Source organism: Leptonotus elevatus, chromosome 21 (assembly GCF_054856555.1).
Source record: "Leptonotus elevatus isolate MCC_2025b chromosome 21, RoL_Lele_1.0, whole genome shotgun sequence".
Taxonomy (NCBI): Eukaryota; Metazoa; Chordata; class Actinopteri; order Syngnathiformes; family Syngnathidae; genus Leptonotus; species Leptonotus elevatus.
Genome location: NC_141259.1, coordinates 12,447,092 through 12,473,094, shown reverse-complemented (window position 1 = coordinate 12,473,094; position 26,003 = coordinate 12,447,092). Strand labels below are relative to the sequence as shown.

Genomic DNA, 26,003 nt, shown 5'->3' with positions numbered 1-26,003 from the left:
CTTATATATATATATGCTTATTATAAATTAAGTAGATTAATAATTTAACAATATATAAATGAAAAGTGTTACCACAAAACTAACTCTATGCATTGTAATAATGAAGATAGTACATTCTCTTTCTCCGATTAGACTTTTAATATCAGCCCACTCCAAAAACAACCCTCATCGATGCCCCTCCCATCTGCAGTTGAGTAAATAAACACCCCACAGCTGACGAACCCTTGTAGAGAAATACATTAGATGCGCCACCAACTGTATAAAAATGCAACCGGGCAACGATAAATGAGGTAACAGCCGAATCAATTTCCGCAGTTGATGGAGCGACGGGACCTCAAGGGATACTTCCCTCGCACCCCTTGAGGGCAATCAGCAGGTACGCTGCTCACCTGACGGACCAAAAAAAGCTCCCTAGCCTTACTCCGCTCAGGTGTGTGTATATCAATTAGTCGTTGCTTCGACAGCCTACTTCCTCCAAAGGCCTACTTCCGCCAAGCGCACTAATCGTATCATAATGAAATATATAGCAGTCATAGGAAAAATGCTTAAAATTTAGCCGATTATCGCAACGGTATGTGTGTACGCCGCATAAAATACTGAACAAGTTTAACATTTATGACTAGAAATATCTCTCTCAACACACACCACACCACAGGTTAATCTCTCAGGGTAATCTTGGAGTGGCATCCAACAATTGGGCCTTTGATTACTTTTATTGGAAGGTCTAAAGGTCTAAAAGCAATTCAGACAGTCCACAGTTATTGTTTTATTTTAATAATTTATTGAGTTTGACACGCCTTTGTCATTTATTAAAGCTGACTGTTTTATTATTTGTTTATTTAAAATAAAAAAATGTCACTCAAAACACATACTTTGCTTTCCATCATGTCTTAAAAACATATTCAAATGGAATTTTATCCCTCTTGTTGTCTCGGACGCTTGGAAATGATGTGGGATGCTTTTGTGTGTGGTGGGAGAAGGGGGGCACAGTAGTGAGGGGAAGCCATGGAAATTGAGAGAGAGGGGGGGAGGGGGGTTATTATGCCTCCACTGGCACAGTGCCTGACTGTTGCCATGACACATCCATTGTCCCCCCCACACCCCCCCTCCTCTACGTGCACGGAACTCCCCAAATAAAATCTCCTTATTCTGCTCCATTAATGTTTGGTGTTTATCTTTGGAAGGGGGTTGTGGGTGGGGGGGGGGGCGTGATCCACTCATCCACTGTGTGTATTCAGCTGCACTTTATCATACACACACACACAGTAAACACACAGCAAAATCAATAGTATGTTTGGATGCCAGATAAACACACAATGAAAAAAAAAAAACATTTGCTGAGTGTGCCTTTACATTTGTAATATCTTGAGTCACTGCTGCTGAGCTCCTGAGTAGTATGAGTCATGAGAGGAAGGTAATCACAGGCAATGATGCGTGTGTGTGTGCAGTGTGCGTGTGTGTGCGTGTTTGTGGAGACCGCTGCAGGGCAAGCCCCGTTGTGTGGAGGAATACCCTTGAGAAAATCACCACTTGGAATAGGTCTTGGGATCGCAGCCAATGGGAACGCGGCGTTCATTCTTCACGGGAAGAAGCAACCAATCGGCGCGGCGCTTACAACTGACGCCGCTCTCCTATTGGTCGTGTGTAAATCGAAGGCGTTCTACTTTTTTCCCTTATGAGAGTGTGTGGCTCCCCCACAACAGCACCATCTCTGGCAGGTGGTGTCGCTCTTTAAGGAAACGGCAGCCGGGCGACCTCTAATGTCGGTCTTTTGAGCGTTGAGCGCGAGATAACCTATATTTCCCCCTCCCTGGTTATTTTTTATTTATTGAAAAGCGAGTTCATTTGATGTATCCACGGCGGTGATGTGTCTTGACAAGCCACGCGGAACGCGGCGGACGAGCTAGGGGCGAGAACGTCGGGGTTCCCCCCTTCCCTCTTCTTCGAGGCTGGCTGCCACTTTTGTGGTAAAAAGGAGCCAGCGACGTGTTGAACCCGTGCGGAACCAGGAACGGGCGAGTGAGGCGGGGGGAATAGAAGAAGACCCCCTCCCCTCCTCCCGACAACCAGCACCAGCACGCCGCGGCGGCTTGTCGAGCTCCCATCCCCCGGAGTTGGGCTCTCCCCTCGGCGGCGATATGTCGACGTGAGACGTCGAAGCTCCATTTTTGTTGGGGAGGTGGAAGTGAGCTTTTTTTTTTTTTTTTTTTTTTTTTTTTGTTATTCGTGAACATGCGGAGCCCACAAAGCAGCGGACGTTCGTTTTTGTTTTGAGAAGGAGGGAGGAGGAAAACGGGGGAGGACGAAAAAAAATGAGGAAGCTTCTTCATAAGGACCCCGAAAATGACAAGAAGGTCTCGTTGTCTGTTTGGTCCTCAGGCCTGGGTTTGAGCAGAACCAGGAGGAAAGGATCCCCGAGAGGTTTTGTTTGCAAATTCATGCCTTTATTGGCATCACAATGACACCAAAGGAGCTCAAACGGTGTTTCACCCACCTCTGCAAGTTGTGCCAGAGTGGCCCACAATGAACAGAAACACTTTAAACTTGGATATCAGATCGTAATATTGACATTTTTTTCTTGCTCTATTTTCGAAGTATTTCTTTGTTATCTCCCTGACTATTCAATGGAAGTATGCTATCAGCTACCGGTGTTGCCTCTGGACAGGCCGGTTCCCAAGCACGTCCTGAGCCGCAGGGGAGCCATCAGTTTCAGCTCCAGTTCTTCGCTCTTTGGGGCCCCAGATCCCAGACAGCTTTCACAGGTAACGCACTCATCGTGTAGCCACGCGCACTCCTTTTCACTCATTGTGTAGCCAACCCCCAAATGGTTGCACTCATTTCCGAGGCCTTAAAAAGCAGCACCCAGACAGATGTCTGCAGGTAAACGAAATTCATCGTATTGCTTCACACTCCTTTTTTTTGCTCATTGTGTAGCCAGCTTCCCGTTTTTTTTTTTTTGTGGTTTAATTTTAGAGGTGTTGTATTGCAAATAAGCATCCAACGCTCCCTGATACCAAATAGTTGTAGCAGGTAAACTGGCGCTTTTTTTCCCCACTCATTGTGTAGCCTCACACTTTTCACTCATTGTGTAGCCACCTCCAAAATGGCTGCTCGCATTCCCTATACCGCCTTGCTTTTCAGATCCCAGACAGGTGTCACAGGTTAATGAATACACTTTTATTTCACTCATTATGCAGCCCAACACTCTTTCCACTCATTGTGTAGCCACCCCTCAAATGGATGCACCCATTGCAGTGGCCTTATGAACAGCTTTAATTAAAATTGTCTGGGGATCCCAAATCCCTGATAGCCTTCACAGGTAATCATGCTCTTTTCTTTTTTTCCCACTCAATGTGTGGCCAGCACTATTCAGTCATTGTGTAGCCCCCCCCCCCAAAATGATTACGCTCATTCACAAAGGCCTTGAAAATGGCACCCAACTTCTCGTTGTTCAGGGCTCCCCCAATTTCAAAGCCATCACAGGTAAACACTCTTTTCCACTTGTGTAGCTCCACCTTCTTTTTCGTTCATTGTATAGCCACCCCTCCAATTGTTTGCACTCATTCCTGAGGCCTTAAAAAGCAGCATTTACCAAATAAGTCCATAGGAATCTTGCAGGTGGTTGCTGGGTGTCTCGGCCCAAGACAAACACCTGCGAGGGTCTCACATTTGTCTTATCTTTTTTTGTGGCTTTTTGACCACACTCCAAGTTTTTTTGTTTTTTTTTCCACATGTGCGTGTTAGTTGTAGATAAAGGCCTCGTTTTGCCATTTTGCTACATCTGTCAATGGGAACACGCCGACACCACTGCACTGTTATTCATGTCAACATCTCTTTGACACATTGGCAGAAACAACATAAGTCACGCTTCAACTTCCTGCTTTGTCACTCGTGGAAATCTGCCTCCGATAGGCCAGAACACACAAAAAAAAAAAATCAGCCCCATGGCCTCCTTTTTTTGGTGAATTAGTGGCGTAGGCAAAAAGTGCTTCATAATTTAGTCTCTTCTGTCAGTCAGCTGGTTCTAATTTGCCGCTCATCCAGTGTAGGATTTATTCAAAGTACGAGTGGAATTTGGCTCAAACAAAAATGTCCGACTTCTTTTTCGATTTTTCAATATCAGCAAATTGGTCCTCGAGTCATTTTCCTGCATATTTTTATGCTGGACATGTCTACTGAATTTTACATTGATCAGTGAAACTTTTTAATTACAAACTTTCCAAATGATCACCAAAGTTTGTCGCCTTGCTCCGCCCACATTCAATGGCATAGGCAATAAAAGCCATTTGTCCAAGACTCCCTATACAATTTTGGACACTTAAGTCATTCAGACTTTTTTTTGTGTGTCCTGTAATGTTATGGTTGACTTGTCCACTGAATTCCATGCTAGTCAGTGAAACTTGTGTTCGGAGCTATTTGGGGGTCAGGAAGGCTGGTTGTGTTCGGGGGGGCTCCTAAAATATGCCCTGGTCCTATAAAATGCTTTAAATGCAAGAGTAGTTACAGGCCAATGTTTATAGTTCTTTCAGCGGTTTTCTTTTTCACAGTTCGGCTCACTTGCCTTCGCTTACTCAAGAGCCGACTCTCTTGCTATTGGTGCATTTCGCTGTTGGACATATTTACGAAGCACGAAGTCACCGCCTGACCCCTGGAGCACCCTCTTCGCTATTAGCGCTTTGTGCACGACCCTGCCCTACATACGCATCCATGTGTGTCTGCTTTGAAGCTAGCCCGCTGTCACGGAGGGGGGGGGGGGGCTTCTTTAAGTCTATAGTCCAAGCTATCAATGGACCTCACTGTTGTTGGGCCTCTTGGTGGTTCGGAGCAATTGGGTTGACATCAAGAGAACTCTAGTAAGGTTAGAATCTGTTGGAAGTTAAAGGGGAACCAAGATAATTCATTCACACGTATCATTTGAACCAGGCAGTTTGGTCCACTTAGATGATTAGGTATCCTGCGAGTTTATTTTATTTTTCTCTCTCAAATTTGCCACTTTATAATGTCGTGAATTTGTGAGTTTATTTCTCGTAAATTTGTGAGTTTTTACCACAAATTTGCCACTTTGTAATGTCTCAAATATATGAGTTTTCTTTTTGTAAATTTATGAGTTTTTTCTCAGAATATTCCCCCCCACTCTAAAAAAAGAAAAAGAAAAAAAAAAGCTATATATTTATACGTGGCCGTTTACTGATGTATTAAAATTGTACTTATCTTAGTTTCAATTTCAAACAAAAACAAAAGGTGCAGAGAGTCAGCAGCATCTCTGAAAATGTTAATAATTAGTTCCCTGAAGTTTTTTCTCTCTCTCTCCCCTGAACACGTTTTTAAATGGATCTGCAGATATTCGTCAAAATGCTGAACGTCGGCGCCGATAATCGGCCAGCTGAAAATTGGTTTGTCTTTATTCAAAGTGTTACCACTTAGTAGAAACAGGGCATTTTTTTTGGGCACCCTTCTAACCTGGTGATGGGAAAGCAAGCCAAATAAAGGTTTAAAGCTCGGAACCGTGCAGCGGCAAGCTGAACTGAACTTCACGCTCAGCGGAAACATGTCTGGTCAGAGCGTGCCCATTTGCAAAAGGTCCTCAATGCAAGCCAGATCTGAACCGAACCGATTTGTGTTAACTTGACTTTTTTTTTTTTTTTACCTTTTAATATTGGTCTACCAAGTCCAACGGCGGGTTACGCTGATGTGAAATAGATCAATGTTTACCATTCCAAATCGGCGCGGTGCACTTGTTGTCGAAGAAAAACAAAGACGCTCAGCAAATTAGCCTTTGTCGCAAAGCAGTTGCGCGTCCGCAAAACCTACGTTTCATGTCACGTTTACAACGACGAGAGGCGCGTATGTACTGTATTGTTGCGGCCACTGTGTGTTTTTACATGCGGTCCCGCAGGCCGGACTGGCATGGCACAACCAGGACTGTCAGGCATGTGCCCGAGCACTGTGGGCAGTGGTTTGGCCCGCCGCCAGACTCGCAGATGGCCCGAGACTCTCTTCAGTCTTTTTTTTTTTTTTTTTTTTTCTTCTCTTTCGGCTAGTTTGTTCCGCTCACACACAAGCTCTCTGTTTCCTACTCTCTCTCTCTCTCTCTCTCTCTCCGCCACCACCTTCTTCTTCTCCTTGCCTCCGCTGATGACGACAATCCCTCTTGTAAACACGGGGCCAAGGCGGGTTAAAGACGCGAGTAAATATGTCGCTCTGTGGGAATGCTTGCAACGGTTTGTAAAGAAAAATGCAGCGGAGGAGGAGGAGGAGCAGCATCACAAAAGGCCTCGTTTATCCGTTATTGCTGAAGGTCTCGCTTTGGTGACTAAAGTTCTGCCGGTCATTTTCTGGAATGAAGACTGAAATAAAAGGGACCAGAAGTGTGCCGCAAGGAGTCACGCGCTTCCCATCTCACACATTCATACATTTTAGCGGATCATTTTACTGCCTTCGTATCCTCGCGGGTTCCACATAGCCGCGATCTCACCGCCGTGTGGCTTCCCTTTTTCATAGTTTGGCTTCCAGAAAACACAAAAAGCCCTGTTTAGTATGCCAAGCACCGCAGTTGAGTTGAGCTCGCCCCGCGGTACGACACGGAACGCTAAACCCCGACCTGGCCGGCGTTTCCACCACCGGGCGCGGTGTAGGCGGGATGCCAATAAGCTGCATCAGCTACCGAAATAGTCTGCTGACATTACTCAAAAACGCTTTGAGCCGTCTCTGTGTTGTGGTAGTCCATTTCTGCAGCTCGGTGTTTCACGGCCCCCGAGCCAAGCCACATCATTTGAAAAATCTCATGGCAGACTACCAAACAAAAACGCCTCAACAAGTTCATGTTTAAGGCCCCACCAGCAATAGGTAATAGGATGTTACTGCAATTGCAAACAACTGTACTCTTAACACATACAGTACAACTTTACTCATTCGTATTCATTCTGTGTTATGTGGGAACGATTACTACTCTTGGAAACTATTAGTTGGGGACTTTCTCTGCCTCTGTGAACCGCAATGTTGACTCCTGACACAGCCAGATAGAGAGATCAATGAACAGATAATAATGAGATGGAGGTCACGTGGCATTGGTAGATAATAGAAGTCAGTTTGCTCGGACCGCGGGAAACGCCCTTCGGGTATCCGCCGTATCGTAGCCAGCCGAATCGTCGTCATCGCCGCCATCATCAGAGGTCGTGCCGGTCTCTGGCTCAAAAAATGACTCCTCCCTTCGTCAGAGATGTTTAGACACACCGAGCGATAAGCTTGCGCGCAGGAGCCGCAGATAGCGCCGCTCACTCCGCAGCCAAACTATGGACGTTTCTGTGCGTGTATATGATAAGCCGTCACTGTGGGGGGAGGATACTTTGTTGATTTAAACTGCAGCGATAAGGCCGTGTGCGTCTGCGCGGGGCCCTCGCATTGACGTCGGTTCAGGATGTGGTAAGAATGCTGAAGGAGCCAAGTGTTTCACAAGCCTCAAAGGCTTTTCTTTTTCTTTTTTTTTTAACCCCCTCCCTACCGGCTGGAGGTTTTCTGTGAAAATTCTCCGGACAGTCCCGCAGTCTGCGGCCCTGTTTGTCACCAAGCAGGAACGTGCAGTATTTGGTAAACAAACGGGAGCGAGCCCTCGCATCCTGCCTTCATTTGGACGCAAGACACTGGCCTTCTTTCTTGTTGTGTTTTCCTCTGCGAGGGGCCCCCTCTTATCACATGACCGTTTCTGTTTTTGTGCCGTGCTTTCTCGAGCGCAGTCGGCCATGAGAAGGCCCCTCCGCGTATTAACACAGAACTGACTGACACGATCATATTTATTTACCTTTTTTTTTGCGTGTGTGTGTGTGTGTGTGTGGATTTAACCCCCAAATAGTTGCCGGGCCTCCTTTTTGGAGGCTAAGACAAAGTTGACCCAGGGAAGCAATTAGAGCCTGGGGATGATTGCTTGAAATGAATGAAATTCCTTTGCAGAGTAGTATGCCCCCCCCCCCCCCCCCCCTCCACACCACAATGACTTAACCGGATGCCTTCATAGACTGCTGGTAAAAGCACCACATAAAAGGCAGTTTATGGCACTATGTTGTGGGGGGAAAAAGGTTGCAGATAGGTCGCTCCTTATCTCGAGCACGGGGACCAATTCAGCTCCTCCAGCCGGCAGCGGTCTCTCAAACTGAGCGAGTCGATCTCGTAAAGCACTCACGCAACAAGTAGATTCCGACCAGGGCTTTTTTTTTTCCTCCTTTTTTTTTTTTTTTGTGTGTGTAACATGCACACACGCTGGCCCGGTCCGAATCGACCTTCAGCTGAGGCTTAGCACAGCGTTACTGGAATGTGCTGCAAGAGGTCGTAAGCGTTCTGTTGATGAAAGTGACTTCAACCGCTGCTTTCAGTATCCGTCAAAGGAATAACCGCTGTCGTGTTCTGTTGTTGACTCACTGTGAGAAACACCTGTCCTCTTGAAGGAAGTGCGAGAATTCCGCAACAGGCAGCGTAACGGTCGACTGGCACTGAAAGGGCATCGGAAGGCATTGTGTCGCAATGTTGTGATGACAGGAAGTTTATTCGCAAAGGCCACGAAGCGGTTCGAGTTGTGGCGCAACCCGTTAATCTTGCCGCTCGCTGATATTGGCCTCTGCCAGAAGAGCTTATGTTTCCACATGCAACTCTCGATGGCCTCCATTTTGTAATACATCAACCATAAGTTGGCAGCACAGTTAATTAGCGGTCAGCACGTCTGCCTCACGGCCGACTTGGGTTTCCTTCAGGTACTTCTTAGGCTAAGGGAAGACTTAAAATGTTCTCGTCTGACTGCACTCTGGACGTTCAGATAATCAACCAATCACGCTCAGACAATCCCGAGTCAAACCTCATAGGCGTGTTCCTGGAATGTGGTAGGAAGGCCGCAGCTGGGATTCGAACCACTAACTCTAGAACTGTCAGGCAAATGTATAAACCACTTGCCTCACCATGCTGTGCATCTCATATCTTCCGGTCTATGCAGTAGCATCAAATCAAATTTTGATCCGGATCTGCTTCCGATTTGAATGGAAGATCAAGTTAAGCTTGTCTGGCAGATCTGGTAGTAATTTGCCAATGCTTGTGGAGCATAGAATTCAAAGATCCCTTTTCGGTAACTCCTATTGTATCATTTTTTTTTTTTTAAGCCTTGGCGGAGGTCTCTCTGGCAGATACTAAACAGAACCACCCGAGAGAGTTTCACTCCAGTGCGGTGGGGTCGTTTTAGTTCAAGTCTTGGGGATAATGTTACCCCCTGTTAAAATGTAGCAGTTAGACATTTGCTAAACGAGAAGCCCCCGGGCGACTTATGCAGTCAGAGGTTTGTACGTCACGTGACCCTGACTAACCCACCCCCCCCCCCCCCCCCCTCACACACACACACACACACACATCCGTGACCTCAGAAATCCGAGTATCGCAACCCCAGGCGGAGAGGCTGAGCCGAGATAAGAAACAGAGCCACGATTAAATGAGGTTTTCATGGAATTGCACGGGTGGGGGGGGGTAGAGGCAATGGACACGCTTATTATGTTAGGAGTGCACCGCAAACGATACGGAGAGATTAGTCCGTTCTCAAGACTGCTTCCAGCGCGGACCATCTGTCTGCAACGCCAGGTGTTCAACAAAATGCAGAAAGCACACGAAAAGATGTTGATAAAACAATTTTTGCTATGACCAATCGGTACGCGGTGTTAGCCCGACTACTTCCTCGTGCGGTCAGGCCGATCTGTCAGCTTGTTGCGAAAACTGTGCTCTGTTGGCTCCGCTGTAGAGGGAGGCGGGGCTGTAATTCTTGATCCATGGACCATTTTCACGAAAAGCATCTCTTAAGGCGTCTCCTTTAAGAGGTGCGAGGGGATGCTTATTATCCCAAGAACCAGTCACAAGAAGCGTACGTTAACATCGTGGAAACGTTTACAATAAAACTAAAGACTTTCACCTTAGAACCGTTAAAAACCTTTTAAAAACGTTCGAGCAAGCGAACCAGAAAAGGATTGTTCAAAGCAAAAGGGTACGAACTACGGAAGGAAGGAAACGTCGTCATCTAATCGATCAGCGTCGGGCGCGGTGATATTTATAATGACCTCATTCCAGTGTAGTCCGGCGAATTATCTTTTCCATTCGATCCCCTGGACACAACCCCCCCCCCCCCCCCCCCCACCACCACCTTCACTCCTACCCACTCCCTCTCCAAGTGAAAGGAGGTCATTGGCCCGGCAGATGGGGAGAAATTTTTAATCCCGCCTCGTTCCACGCCAGAGGCTGTCGGGCCAATGGTATTGACGCCAAACAAAGTGAAAGGCACGCGAGCGCCACTCATGCAGTCTCGGGTGCAATACTTGAATACCGTGACGGCACAAGACTCCTTTTGGCCGTTCGCGTTATTTGTCGGCCGATCCCGAATCCACCAAAGGGCTCTGAATACCGACGATACTGAAACACTTCCTACGTTGTTGTTTAGTTATTTACCAGTTGTGTAAATATCCCGTGTTTAACCAGCCGTATAAGTTGCCGCTTTGAGCTTCTCACACCCAAGCTGCATATTTCGATGACATCCCAGATACTCCGAGTCAGTACCTCAATGGAGCCACACCCTTTGTGTTACCACGATTTAAGTACGGCCACAGGTACCGCCTTGTCCAAACAACAGCAGCGCAGTGATGCACATTGTTTTGCATACCTGCCTTTCAAAATACGCACTGAGCCAAATGCCCACGTCACTTCAAAACACGCAACAGTCTGTGCTCGATGTGCACGAAACATTTTTTTGAAGCACGCTATGTATGTATGGCTAAGCATATCAAATAATGTCCCTGCTGTTTAAGATGTTGCCAAAATTGGACCTGTGGTCTGTTCATTTATGTGTATATCCTGACAACTGTGAGCTGGAAGAAAAAAAAAAATCCGATAAACACACATTGTGTAGTCAGCGCATGCTTGGACGCAATCTATATGGTTCACACCGAGGGCCGTTGCGGTGTGTAAACACTGCGGCCTGTTGACACTAAAATACAGCTTTTTTTTCCCTTTTTTTTTTTTTTTTTTGCAGATGACCCAACCCTGTGTCGAGCTGTTTGCTCGCTGGTGAAATATTAGCTTTGTATTGACTGGCGGTATGACCTCAGAGGACACGCGCTGTCCGGTCGGTGTGTGTGCGTGTGTGTGTGTGTGTGTGTGTGTGTGTGTGTGTGTGTGTGTGTGTGTGTGTGTGTGTGTGTGTGTGTGTGTGTGTGTGTGTGTGTGTGTGTGTGTGAAAGACACTTTCGGTAGTCCTCAAGACATGAGGTAATAAGTGTACAGGAAAAGTGTGTTTGTGTTGGTAGGAACCATCAAACACTACCCAATTCTAGACAGACACATGGTCGTGCTTGCATAAAGTCAATTTTAGTTTTACGTGTGTTTTAAAATGGAACTCAACTAGTGTCCAGAAGTGACACTTTCCCTTTCAAAACTTTGCACCTGTTGAGACCTGTTTGCAAATGTTAGCATTTTCATGCTAAAAAGCTATGACACAATATCAATACAATGCATTTAAAATAATAATAATAATAATAATAATTTACCTTGCATCCACTTGTTTTGGAATGCACATGAACAGATGTCCAGTGGGAAGGATATGGGATCCATTTTCAAATGGTGTAATGATTTCAACCACTTGTGTTTAGGAATGTACGTGACAGTCCAGAAGTTGTCCGGTAGTAGCGCTATCACTTACAGATATTTGTTTTGGAATGTCAGCATTTACTTTTCATGCTGCAGAACATGCAAGCGCAGATCCAAAACACCATTATTATTATTTTTAAACCGGTTTACGGTTACTTTTGTTTTGAAACGGATGAAATTCCGAAAGCAAAAATACAAAACAAAAAAACTTCCACTGTTTTGAGACCCAATGTCAAATGTTAACGTTTAAAATTGTTGGCTTTTGGGTGGAAAGACCCAAAACTGGAGATAGACCGATGTGGTTTTTCCAAGTAACGATGATTAGTAGTCAAGGATGCCGATAACCGATATTTGGAGCTAATATTCGTTTTTCACTAAAAGGGAAAATATTGGAATAAAAAAAAATACAAATGCTAGCTCTTATTTATTATTTATTTTTAAGCATATGTTTATTGAACAACGTTTAGGGTTCATAAATTACTGGAGTAAAAAAAAAAAAAAAAATCTTCATCAATAGACATCTTTGTTTATAAAAATCTAACAAAGTTTAGGGATCTTCCCGGGACAGTAGCATGTCTTCAAAAGTTAAATAAAAACTTAAAATTTAAAGTATCTAGCTCCCTATTGTTTGCTACAGTAAAAAATGATTTTAACATTTCAAAATATCTGAAGTATTAAAATGTTCCTTTTTTTCAAATTCAAACAAAAACAGAAGTTGCAGAAGAATCTAATTAGTTCCCTGATTATAATTTTTTTTCCTGAACTTTTTTTTTTTAAATGGATCTATTTTCAGCCGTATGATTCTTCAAAATGGCCGATGAGGATATTAGCCAAAATGCTGAATATCGGCGCCGATAATCTGTCTATCCCTATCCAAAACAAATTCTTACCAACAGTTACCACAAAACTGGCTTTCCACTAGATTAAACCTCCGTTTTATCGCGGGAAGACGAGACCTACCTAGCAAGAGTTGAAAATAGAGAAACCATTAACAATTTGAATAGTTTTACACACTTTTGAAACGCATTAAAAACGTATGGTCGCCCGGCACTGTCGATACCTTTGACGCCAAACAGCCAGTAGTGACTGTGGCTGTAAATGTGAATGGGGCTTTTCGAAACCCGACCCTCAAACTCGGTCATCAGCCATCCAGCCAAGCGTCGGCGAGGTAGACGTCCAGTAATGCGGGCTTTTTGTGGAATGGGAAACTCTAGCCTCGGGGGAGGGGGAGGGGGGGTCCCAGAGGCGCGGCGTCGGCCTGTAGGGTGTTGAGAGCACGGAGACGAGCTAGTGCAGAATCACCCCCGCCCCCCCCAATCCCCACAGCAGGTGTGTGTTGACAGAGCAAACACACGCTCGCTCGCCACAGTTCCGTCTGCTACAAGTGCGCCCGTGACTCAGCTGCTCCCCCGCTGAGCTACGCCGAGCCACGCCGCACATGCGACTCGGCAGCCGTCCATGTCGGGCGGCGTGTTCCTGTGACGAGGTCAACAGGAGCACGGCGACTCCGAGCGAAAACGAGAACGTCTGTTCTTTCGGCTGTGACACGACAGAGGCTGTGAAAGGGAACAGAAACTCGGAGGGAAGTACCCAAAAGAATAGACTCTCTTTGGCCAACGACATTATGCCGTGATGCAAAGTTGAACAAGTCTGTTCCAGGCTCATAAAACATTTACCGTAATGTTCTTATATGTCATACACACGCAAAGAAATAAACCACTTTGTCAAGAAACGATAGTGACTGTGTGATGTGGACAACATTTGATATCTCTATTTTTGCCAGATCTCTCTGACACAATTAAGAGCTATCAAAATTCGATTAATCAACAAGTAATCGATTATCAAATTAATCGACAATTATTATTATGTGAAGCCATTTTTTCCATTTAAAATGGTCCAAATCCTGTGATTTCAGCATATCAACAGGAATTGTTCACTGATTCTGTAGTCCTTGATGAAAGAAGACTGACTATCTTCTGTCTTTAATCAAAATAAGACATTTGCAAACATCTGTTTTTACTTTGGAAAACAATGACCGAACCAGTAACATAGTACAACATCAATCCCACTTATTTTATTTTTTTATAAATCACTATACGATTACAAAGTACAAAATAAACACCAATCACTGGTTAATAAACAGGAATCACTGAAAAAAATGCTTTTGGAATACACTTAAATGCAAAATTAAAATGAATCCGATTAATCGATAGATTAACCGATTCTAAAAATATTCAATAGTGACAGCACTAGATACGATAACGAGATTACTAAAGGTTCAGGCGGGGAAAAAAAGGAAAAAGCAAAATATCAATCCTTAAGGATGTGTACAACTCTACACATGGGTCAAAAATAACCCAACTATGGGTCAAAAATGGACCGAGCCTCTACTTGGGTCTAAAAAATGGGTCATTTTGTATAAAACAACCCATAAAGTGGATCGGTCCATTTTTGATCCATAATTGGGTTACTTTTGACCCAACTGTTTTTAGAGTGTAAAGTGCGGTTCTTTTAAATGACAACAGACATTAACATCAAAAGTACAATTTGTAAAACACAATATTTGTGTCCCATATATACCGGTTGCTACGCTTTACCTGTACACGTGGCTGATATCGTCCTAATTTAGATATTAATATCTTGAATGTTCATATCTTGATTACAATACGATACCGATATATTGCCAAGCCCCAACGTCAACTCGTGTTGATGGACAATATAACGGCGCACGCAGTCGTGCATTATTCATGACCTTTTAAGATTCAAAATTGTCCATTGGTGCGAACGTGTTCGTCCATGTGTCTAATGTGTCTTGCGATCGGCTAGCGAACGGTCTTGCCTACTTTCCCTTGTGGTCAACACTCGTACCCTTCTGTGGCGGAAGCACAAGGAAGCCAGAGGAAATAAATGTGTGTGTGTGTGTGTGTACACAGCTGACACACACCTCACGTTTGGCCTCACAATTGATAATAGCGGCGTATCTGCAGGATGATACAGCGTTGCGACACGTTTATCAGTGTTTATGTACACACGCACCCACGCACGCACAAGCTCGGGTCAGACGAAATGCCAAGTGTCGCAACATTGCGCCACCCGCCTCGGTTATTGCGCTCTAAACTTGACAAAGTGTTACTTTTACAACCCTTAATGATTAGCTCTTGTTTATGTGCGTTTACACAGAGACGCGGGGCCATCTCCTACGACAGCTCGGACCAGACGGCGCTATACATTCGTATGCTAGGTAAGTGTTTTTCTTGACACGCGCTTAAAGTGGCGCCCTCACACACTCCAATGGGCGGGATCATGTCCATTTTGGTACCATTGCGTTTATATTGGGAGCTGGTTTCAAACTGGATTCAAATGGATGACAAGATTCTCTACTCGTAAGACAAAATGCGTTCTGATTAGTGTTTACATCGATCACATTTTTTTTTCCTAATGATAGTTGAGCTTGTTTTTCCTTGGTGGAGGTAATCCAAACTGTATATTGAGCATCCTCCGCAGTTTGTTTCACTTGATTGACATGGAATTTGTTGGACATGCCGATCGTAACAGGATGTACCAAAGTGTCAAGCAACAATGCTTGCAATTTGAACAGGAAGTAGGCCATTTTGGTGTGATGCGGCCATTTTGAAAGAGGCCTAAAAAAAAATCAAGCAGTTTATCTGATGGACAAGAAATTGGGTGGCCATGGTTCATTGCTATTTGGTATTTTCAGGCCAAATCCTTGAAAAAGAGGCAAGCAACGTTTTACCAGGCAACCAAAAAGGACCCATGCTTGAAGTCAGCCATTTTGGTTTGAGTCAGCCATTTCAGGCCTTTAACAAATTTCAACTCGGGAATTCGACCCGAAGCCGTTTTGGTTAGCAACAGAGTTCAAATGGTTTCATCTGTTAAATAGTGGTGCAAGGAGGAAAGGGAAAACATTTATTTGGATTAAGCGGGCGCCGTCATTTAGAGGAAATCTGGTGTCTACTGCTAAACCGAAGAAACGCACAGAAGCCTGAACGGCTTCCAGTCGTTGATGTTGTAAGCCAACAGATGCTCCGTGTGTGTTTTTGTTTGAGTTGAGTAAAAGCGCTTTAGCTTTTTTTTTTCCTTTTCCTTTTTAATCCTTTCACTCGGCCGAGTACAACGGCGCTTTCTCCCCTACGTCACTGCCGGCACAAGGCATCTGCCTTTTGTGTGGATGGCTTCTATTCACCGCACGCTCACACAGCCCGGTGTCATCGCGGCATCACCGTGAATGACGTGACCCCCCCCCCCACCCTCCCTAATGCACCGCAGCTGTGCGCGGCGCGAGGGGGGCGGGGTTTGACGCGGACCCCGTGACTCTCAAAACGTGCGCTAATCACGGCGTCAAGAGCGCGCACGTGCCCGGGGCCGAGCACATGCGGATGGATTCACGCACGCATGAATCCATTGCCTCGGGCCGTATGAATCGTTTTTGATTTATGACGTGCACGTGCGACGCCGCGGATTAGACGCGCATTGCTTCTTGATGACTGCTTTCAGCAATATTGTGGAGGGTCAAAATCAGGCGGAATTTGCCTGTAGGGGGGCACCAAGGGAGCTCATCACCGTTGTGTCGTATTTGTGGACACTTGACTCATTGAGCCATTTTCAGCAGGAAAAAGTGAATTTGTCCAGAATTAATTTGATAACTTCATTATTTTTCATGTACAATTAATACCTTAAAAAAAAAATCCAATCCACTTGCTGTCGGCTGAAGATGACATCACCTGTGCTGAGGAAGTAGGTAACGACCAATCAAAACAGGTCAGCCGTGATTGGTCGTGACTCGTTACCTACTTCCTCAGCACGGGTGATGTCATCTTCAGTCGACAGCAAGTGGATTTTTTGTTTTTAAAGTTATTAATTGTACATGAGAAATAATGATGATTTCAAATTAATGAATTTCTGAAATTGGCTCAATGAGTCAAGTATCCCTTTAAGTTTGGTAGCAAACAGGCAAATTCCTGCGCGGTAGTTCATCTATCAAGAAATCAAAAAATGGCCGCCTCAAACCAAAATGGCTGACTTTTTGGTGGGCCAACTCGTGTTCAACATCATTTCCGTGATCAATTTCTTGTTGCTAAATGAAACTTTTCTGTGGATTTTCAAACAAGTCATGGGACTGTTTCTGAGGTTATTTCCAAATTCAAACCTAAAATGGCAGTTTCAAACCAAAATGATGGACTTTGACGTGTCTATTCAAGCTTGGGGTCTTGAGACTTTTTGTAGGTCCACTCGTCAGACTTAGACTTCCAAATCAAATGGCTGGCCCATGGTAAAAAAAAATAAAATTTTTTTTAAACTTTGCCGTTAAAATGGCCGACTATTTTGTGTATCTAGTATTGATAGACATGCCGATCAAATGTCATGTTGCAAAAAATGAAGCTGACCCTAAAATGTCCGCTCCAAAACCAAAATGGAAGACTTTAATGCATATATTCAAGCAAGGGTTGTGTGTAAATGGCCGCCTCGAACCTAAATGACCTTTTGTGTCTTTTCAGGTACGTGTTTTTGAAACTTTTTTTTTTTGTGTGTGTGTGTGTGTGTGTGTCTTTTTGTGGGGTGGTTCTTTGTATGTATGCGTGCGCGTGTGTGTGTGTTGGTGTGAGTGTGAGAATTTTAATGCAATTAGAAGTGCCATGCTGGAAACACACACTGCGCTCTTGTACACCCCCCCTTTAACACATTCCCCGCCAGCCCCGTAGAAATGGATCATTGAGGTCTCGATGGCCGCCGATGGCAGCGAATGCGTTAAAGGATTCGGCATCTCTGTCCGGCCGCTGCTTCAGTTATGAAGCACAGCCGATGCAAAAGATAGGTTCGAGTATCACCTTCGCAGGTTCTGTGTTGTGATGACATTGCATGCCCAAGCTCCTTGTCTGTCCTCTTCTTCTTGTGTGTGTGTGTGTGTGTGTGTGTGTGGTTTTGCACATTTTCAACACCATACACACTCAATGGTGGGTTCTCACCACAACCGAAGCCCCGAACCGCTTTCCAGCGTCGGCTTTAGGAGGGTTTATTTTCTTAATTGGAACACGACTGAGTGGTCGTGGTGTCTTTACTAAATGGAACCGTGTCGTCCATTTCATGACATAGCTGCTCCAAATTGAATAGTAGATGCCTTGTTTTTCTTTTCTGCAGTAATTATTATTATTATTATTATTATTATTATTACACCGCTACAAATGCTGCCTGCTGCTAAAAGTTTATGCGCTTTTCTCATCGAGGCATTTACATTTTCTCACATTTCTCTCTCGTCGTCATTTATTTCCTTCATTTTGTAAAAGAAAAAAAAAGACAATATAAAGCAATATTCAAATTCAAAGACAAGTAAAAAGAAATGAAAGGGGGCAGAAGGAAGTACAACTTGTTTTGTCTGCCCCTCATCGACTAAAAAAAAACAACACAAAATGAATGCAAGACGCTTTCAGAGTAAAAGCACTACAAAATAATAAAAAAATAATAATAATCCAACTGCGTGTCCTTGTGCTATATATATTTTTGCGTGCTTTTATGTATTTTTAAAATATACAAATAGACTGAGAAAATTTTGTTTGACAATTTAGATTGTTCCTCGAGTTGAAATACATCTTTCTTTCTGTTTTGTTCTATATTAAGGTTTGGGAAAAAATGTCTGTTTCTCTTAATTTGTACTCACTTTCCCTTTTTATAAATTTAGTTTGTATATTAACTGGTAAAATGTCATGATGGACAACATTTTAAGGCAGTTAAACTCCATCAATTCATAAAATGTTAAAGTTTTTAGTTGTATAAATAATGGTAAATAATTAGTGTGGTCTCTGTATCCACAACCGCAAACACGAATAGCACGTTTCTGTAAAAGAAAGATGGATTCAGTGTTTAAACATTCTCAATGTTCGAACCTTCATAAATTTTTATAAAATATGTACATTAGTGTAGAGAAAAAAAATGCATGCAAAATTGCACACCAAAAAATCCACAAAAGAGCGAGGCCACGTTATAGCGAGGGAACATTATATCTGTTTTCATATTTTTATTTGCTAAGAAAAAAATACGAAATAACATAAGGTAATTTATTTAATTTATTCATTGTCTACTCGTGCCCCTTCGGAACACATTATGTACTCTAGTATGTATTTCTTTTTCGCAAAAAAAGTCAAAACTTTATTTTATTAAATTTTTTATTTCAATTTTTTTCCCATTTAAGTTCCATTGGCTTTCCTTAACGATGATTAATACGATATCGCCATTTTTCTCATATAATATTTTTTCACTTGCATACAAAACGAAATTTACGCACTTCATCCTTTGACCCCGTCTTCGTGGCGCTTTACAAAACCCCACATGACATCCTCGTGCACAAATCATTTACACGAATCAATGAACAACTCGCGCACACTGCACACACATTTGTGCCGCAATTGCATGAGCCACGAGGAAATAAGTGCAAATTTCTTCCAGGAGATGTGAGAGTAAGAAGTCAGGTTGGATTTGAACCGGAACGACGAAGCTCCCATCCGTATCTGTGCATCGACTTCCGAAACCTTCACAGTGAGTACGATTTGGCTTTCGCCGTGACCGCTGCCCCCTTATATGTTATATGTGTGTTTTCCAGCCCCTCCCCCCTCTTCCCATCAACACCTTTTCAATGACATCACAACACAGACTCATTTGTGTTTGTGTGCCTCACGCTGCTGTGTTTCCAGCTTGCAGTTGCGGTTTATTCAGTCATGTTGCTTTTGTGTGTGCGTGTGTGTGTGTGTGTGTGTGTGTGTGTGTGAGAGTGTGAGAGAGAGAGAGAGAGAGCGAGAGAGCGAGAGCACTGACAAAGCAGGTCTGCCGTGCGAGGCCAGACAAAAAGGCTTACTGGTGGGCGGCTTCGTCAGCACCGAGCCGAGTGCGGAAGTCATGTGACCAGCTTGCGCTTCAAAAAACGGCAACAGTCGTCTTGACTTAACTTAACCATCACGTGTGTGTGTGTGCGTGCGTGTGTGTGCGTGCGTGCAGCGCGCCTGGGCAGCGAGTCGGAAGCGGCGGCGGGCTCGGCCCCCGAGAGAAGGGTGCGCCGGCTGCTCAGCCTCCAGAGGTACCTGCACTCGTCCCGTCTGCTGCGGGGGGCCGCCCAGCAGATCCCGCTCCCCATCCTCGACGAGGACTACACTGGACAGGCCCGCGTAAGATCGGCTCGCACCAGTGACACATACACACGCGAGACTCGCAAGAAAGTCAAGGCGAGGGATGAAATGATTCATCAAATAACTCCTAATAGTTTGATTAGGGGGGAAAAAAAGTTCACACAAAATATCTGGTTTGAAGCGACCCCAAGTGGACGACAGTAATAATTGCACCTCACATGCTCATTATATTGTTTGGTAATAAAAATGAATACAATTCAATTGGTAGGTTCACCTGTGAAGGTTAACGTGCACTTAAGACTCTTCCTGCAATTTCACCCCAAAGCCTAATATGCCAAACTTTTTGTGAGCAAAGCCAGATGCCTCATTGAAAGGCAAATCGTACATTTATGTCGCTGCCATATTGGATGTGTTCAAAGTACAACGCGTGAAAATGCCGTTTTCATTTGCTGTTTGGAGACGTAACAACCATTTTACACTCAACATACTTTAGCAAACAGAATTTGCTGACTTTATGATTGACACCATGAACAAATAGTAAATAATGAATTTATCAAATGATTGCCTTTACAAAATCCATGAAATGCAAGCATTATTGCTCTTTATTAAAACTCATAAGTCACATCTACATTTCAGGATCTGGTTTTTAGAAACCGAAAACTGATGAGTGTGTATGTTTGCGTATTTGGGAAGCCGATTTACTTGCGTTAGTGTATGGGACAGAATCTGCCACATTCAACATGGCGGACGCACTGCCGTATTACAGCAACAGGCCGTACGTAACCTGCTCAATGAGGCATCTTCCAGTGACCAATCTCAATGTTTACTATAAATATTATTTGCATCATCATGGTCAAGGTGCTCTCTTGTTTTGCAGTGCATGCTGGAGAAAGTGGGCAACTGGAATTTTGACATTTTCCTCTTCGACAGGTTGACCAACGGTATGTACGAAAGTCACAGGATTCATGTATGTCCCAATGGCGCCATCTACAGGTTGCCTAATGCATCACGTGGCCATATTCCGGAAGCTCAGTTGCAGTAGAACATGAAATCAACCATGAATGCATCATTTATTTTTGTGATGTTATGATCACGCCGAATTATTTTGCAAACCAAAACAGCAGCACCTACAAACCATTTGTTCAATTTGATCACCGTCACCATCCGTGTAGGAAATAGCCTGATCACGCTGACGTTCCACCTGCTGGACCAGTACGGCCTGGTGGAGCTGTTCCGTCTGGACGTGGTTCGGCTGTGGCGCTTCCTGGTCCTGGTCCAGGAGGACTATCACACCCACAACCCTTACCACAACGCCGTGCACGCCGCCGACGTCACGCAGGCCATGTACTGCTACCTACGGGAGCCCGTGGTGAGGCGCGCGGCACTCCTGACGTCTTTATTCACCATATGGCGCCGTATATTTTGTAGCGCTGTTGGAATTCTGAGGTCTTAATGTTAACGTGCGCGTGTCCCAACGCAGCTGTCCAAGTCTCTGACGTCCTACGACATCCTGCTGGGCCTGCTGGCCGCCGCCACTCACGACCTGGACCACCCTGGAGTCAACCAGCCCTTCCTCATCAAGACTGACCACTATCTGGCTTCACTCTACAAGGTGACGTGGCATCACTTGATTCTCGCGACCCTCAAATGAAGTTAGGAGGTGTAGCCATAAACATACGTATGAACATTTAATCATTCTTTCATTTTTTTTGTTTTGTTTAAGACTTGATGACTAAAAATACGTTATCTTAAAAAAAATTTAACTTGTTGCTTTTGTTTTCACCTTATTTTTGTAGAAAATTATTCACTTAACTCATTCACTGCCATAAATTCATTTAACTATTTCTATTCGTGTAACATTTTTTTTCCACTTTTGTTAACAAGAGAATGAAAACCTAGAATTGTTTTTATTGTACATTTAGAACGGATATAAAAGTTGTGATTAATCGTAAATTAACTAGTGAAACTTTTTAGTCTTTTCTTTTCGTTTTTTTTTTGGGGGGTGTGAAGGTTTTATTTTAGTAGTGTTGCGACTTTTTTTTCTTTCTTGTAGTGTTCCAATAAATTACACCAAATTACAATGTTTTCTTGCAATGTGGAATTTCGTATTGTTACAACTTTATTCGTGCTGTAATATGACGTGATTCTTGTAAGTTACAATTTCTTTCTGTGCATATTATGACTTTGCTTGTATTGTTAAAAAAAATTCTCTTGCAACTTTTTTCCTTCTTTTTTTTTAGGGCAAATTAGCATTTATTGTTGTAACGTTATGACACTTTATTCTCAAAAAAAAAAAATTCTTGTAAAATTTTGACTTTAGTCTGGTGAATTTTTTTTTTTAAATTACCGGTAAGTTGCAACTTTTCTTTTCATAATACTGTACATTTTCTCCTGTTAGTTTTTCCTCTCAATGATCATTTTTTTCCTCATTTATTCTCAACCTAAAAAAAAAACAACCTCAGACATTCAGCCTTTTATTGAAATGTTTACTTTGCACTCAAAATTTTTGCTTTTGATTCAATGAAATGTGATTTTTTTTTTTCATGTAAAATGGCAACTTTTTGTAAAAGCTACCTTTTTTTCCCCTCCAAAATAGCTTGTCATTATTTTCCGATAGATTGCACTGTTTTCCTTTTCAACTTTAGTCTTGTAAATTATGATCTTACTCTCATAATGACTTTTATCATTCCTATTCCACAGAATACCTCAGTCCTGGAGAATCACCACTGGAAGTCTGCCGTGGGTCTGCTGAGAGAGACGGGCCTCTTCTCGCACCTGCCGACCGAAGACAGGTCCGCTCGCTTCCGCGTATGACGATGACATCATAGTCTGTTTGGAATTTTGATTGACGCGTGTGTGTCCGTGCGTGCGTGCGTGCGCGTGCGTGCCCGCAGCTTGAGCCTGGAGAGGGATCTGGGCTCGTTGATCCTGGCCACGGACATCAGCCGGCAGAACGACTACCTGTCCAGGTTCCGTCTGCACCTGGACCAGAGCAACCTGTGCTTGAGTAACTCCAGCCACAGGCACTTTGTGCTACAGGTGCTACTTCCTTCCTCTTACCACAATAAAGTCACATTTCTTCATTTTTTTTTTTTTTTTTTTTTTACCTCAATGATAATATCTGGACTGCATCTTCACAAGTTGCAACTTGTTCCTCACGACACTTTGATTTCCTAAATTGATGACCCTTGTTTTGCGGTTGCCCAACGGCAGATGGCTCTGAAGTGCGCCGACATCTGTAACCCGTGCAGGCCGTGGGAGCTGAGCAAGCAGTGGAGTGACAAGGTCACTGATGAGTTCTTCAAACAAGGTCGACACGCGTTCAAAGATTCTTCATTCAGAAGCCTCCGTGTTTGTGTCGCGCCTTCACAGTTTTCCTATAAATATTCCCCACGCAGGTGACGTTGAGAAGAAGCACAGACTAGAAGTCAGCCCACTTTGTGACCGAGCCAATAACACAGTGGGCAACATTCAAATAGGTGAGGGACACTTCATTAGGTACGCCTACGCTGATTCGTCAAAATTGTTTGTTTGAAGGACGGAAATATTATGCAACATAATAAACACATTAAAAAAATCGTTAGCGTAATGATGTCATTGCTTGCTTAAGTCATTTTTTTAACACTTCAGAAAACAACAAAAAAAATTGTTTGTTTTTTACATTTTGTAGCCGAGTGGCACGATTAGTTTTGACAGTTATTTTGTAATTATTTTTTCACATTCACTGTGTTCTGACTTTTCTCGGAATATTATAAAAAAAAAATTCACAGTGTTGGAATACATTTTAATTCATTTTTGTAAAATTAGGACTACTGCAGTAAAAGTGAAAAGTAAAATAATTTTTTAAAGGATTTTTTTTGGCTGTAAAATTAGTGCATTAGTCTTTTTCCTAAAAATAAATAAATACATTATTTGCGTAAATAATAATTTTTATCCTCACATTTGGTCTTGTTTTGACAAAAATTACACCTTAATTATTTGTAAATTTTCTGATTGAATGTATTCACTAATATTTACACTTTTTTAAATATTTTTTTTATTTATGTATTTATTCTGGCAATATTGCAACTTTTTCCCCTCCATAAAATTTTGAAAGGACTTCTTTTTTTTTTTTTTAATTATTGCTTTAGTCTTTAGACTTAATTTAGTGACAAATTATGATTTTTTTTTTCATAAATTACTTTTTGAACCCCCCAAAAACAAAATTTCTTTCTTATTTTAAACTGTGGTAAATCCCCCCCCCTCCCCCCCACACACACAAAATAATAATGACATTATTTGCGTAAATGTTAACTTTTATCCTCACATTTGGTCTTGTTTTGACGAAAATGACAACCCTATTTTTCCACGACATTATTTGTAAATTTTCTGATTGAAAGTATTCACTAATATTTACATTATTCTTTTTTTAAATATGCAAATATGTACTTAAGTGTTTGTGTGTTTGTCAGGCTTCATGACATACGTGGCGGAGCCCCTGTTCGCCGAGTGGTCCCGCTTCTCTGACACGCGTCTGTCCCAGACCATGCTGGGGCACATGGGCCTCAACAAGGCCAGCTGGGGCAGCCGAGAACAAAGCCCGAGCCCAGACCCACCTCCGCCGACACCACCGCCTCCACCACTCGCGCAAGCCTCTCCAAAGACAAACCTCAGGGAAGGGGAGTATCCTGACGCCTCTTGACACGCACACACACTCGCGCGCGCACACACTGGGGGGAGCGCCTTGATCCCATTAAGTTTGATTTTTTTCCCTCTCGCTAAACCACTGATTTTATTTAATTTATTTAATATGAATTGTTTTTGGACGTAGAGCAATACGTAGATACCTCATTTGGCGCCTGCTGTAATTTCCCTTTTTAATTTTTTTTAATTTTTATTTATTTGTCGCTCCAGAAGACAATTGAAGTGCCATTTGATGACGAGTATTCACACGCACAGTACGCGCGCGTGCGTGCGGTCTGTATTGATTCTTCCTCAAAAAGTGACAAGCCCAGTCGTTTGCTGCCTCTCGACCAACCCAGACTGTTTACTACATCTTCTTTCCACGCATACACACACACACTCACACAATTGGAAGCACAAACCAGCTAAAGCCGCATGTACATACACTTTTTTTGTTTTTTGTTTTGTTTTGGGAAGCACAACACAGTTGAAGCCATACTCGTTCACACGCTCACTCATTCACGCACACACTTTTTGGAAGAAAAAGCTGTTGAAGCCATACACATGCGCTCGCTCGCTCACTCAGTCACACGTACTTTTTTGGGGGGGGGGGAGCACAAAGCAGCTGAAGCCATACACACACACGCGCGTGTTGGGTTTACATTACTAGTGGGGACATCTCATTGACACAATGCATTTCCTAGACCCTTACCCGAACCTTAACCTTCACAACTGACTGCCTTACCCTAACCCTTACCCTAATACCAACCAAAACCCAATTCAAACCTAAACTCTAAAACCAAGTTTTGACCCTCAAAAGAGGTTTGGACTCATGGACCCCACAATGATAGTAAAAACCCAGAAAATGGTCCCCATGATGTGATATAAACCCACACACACACATTGAACTCTTCCGCTCTGAGCCTCTCAGGGTTGTCATAGAAGAAAACGGAGGATGATGATCCTCTGTCTTAAAGGGCCACACAAAATCACAAACTCACTCTCACACACGCAAGCTGTACAGACAAATGCCTTACGACTATGCACAAGCGACAAGCTAAGTGACCAAACTCGCCATGACGATGAAGATGACGACCACATTCCACGGTGTGAAACCCTCCCGTGAAGATCGCAGGTGTTTGTTCCCCCCCCCCCTCCCTCGCTGTTGAAAAAGTGCTGTAAGACTGTTGTTTTTTTGTTTGGCAAACTGTTTACAATTCTGTCGCGACAGCCATTTTGTTTTGTTGGGAAAAGGGGAGGGAGGGGCAAGACTGGAGTTTTTTTGTAAAGGCTTTTCGCGCTCTTTTTCCACCTTTTGATACATGCCCATTGCAGTTGTTTTTGGAAGAATAAAAAGAAAACCTCTTGTGTACTAAAAAGTTTATTTGCACGATTTATTTTTATTTTTTTACTCTGAATGTCAACTTAAATGGAGTTTTTCAAAATTCGATTATTTCCGGGAACGCTTCGACTTTATTCTTCTTAAATTATCACTGTAGTCTAATTTTTTTTTAAGCACCCCCCAAAAAAATTCTTACAAAAAACAATACA

The 26,003-nt window shown here is 43.4% G+C and overlaps 1 protein-coding gene across 3 annotated transcripts; it reads left to right on the top strand.

Annotated features, from left to right (window-relative positions):
- Positions 1 to 1,698: 1,698 nt before the first annotated feature.
- Positions 1,699 to 25,825, top strand: pde7a (phosphodiesterase 7A). Of its 3 annotated transcripts, none has more exons than XM_086066487.1 (12): positions 1,699 to 2,762; positions 14,839 to 14,899; positions 19,120 to 19,206; positions 19,663 to 19,829; positions 20,668 to 20,731; positions 20,963 to 21,159; positions 21,271 to 21,402; positions 22,491 to 22,582; positions 22,685 to 22,829; positions 23,004 to 23,100; positions 23,189 to 23,269; positions 24,242 to 25,825. In XM_086066487.1, the coding sequence occupies exons 1-12, from the start codon at positions 2,625 to 2,627 to the stop codon at positions 24,469 to 24,471; spliced, it is 1,491 nt and encodes a 496-aa protein (XP_085922613.1). In that variant the 5' UTR covers positions 1,699 to 2,624; the 3' UTR covers positions 24,472 to 25,825. The 3 variants fall into 3 exon arrangements, with proteins under 3 accessions (XP_085922613.1, XP_085922612.1, XP_085922614.1); XM_086066486.1 differs by having other exon boundaries at positions 19,117 to 19,206; XM_086066488.1 differs by lacking the exon at positions 19,120 to 19,206.
- Positions 25,826 to 26,003: the final 178 nt, after the last annotated feature.

Bases quoted from the DNA above. Each gene is read 5' to 3' on its own strand.
- pde7a (XM_086066486.1), top strand. From the start codon at position 2,625: ATGGAAGTATGCTATCAGCTACCGGTGTTGCCTCTGGACAGGCCGGTT. The intron at 20,732-20,962 runs GTATGTACGAAA...CCATCCGTGTAG, and splicing joins CTTCGACAGGTTGACCAACG to GAAATAGCCTGATCACGCTG. The intron at 22,583-22,684 runs GTCCGCTCGCTT...GCGTGCCCGCAG, and splicing joins CACCTGCCGACCGAAGACAG to CTTGAGCCTGGAGAGGGATC.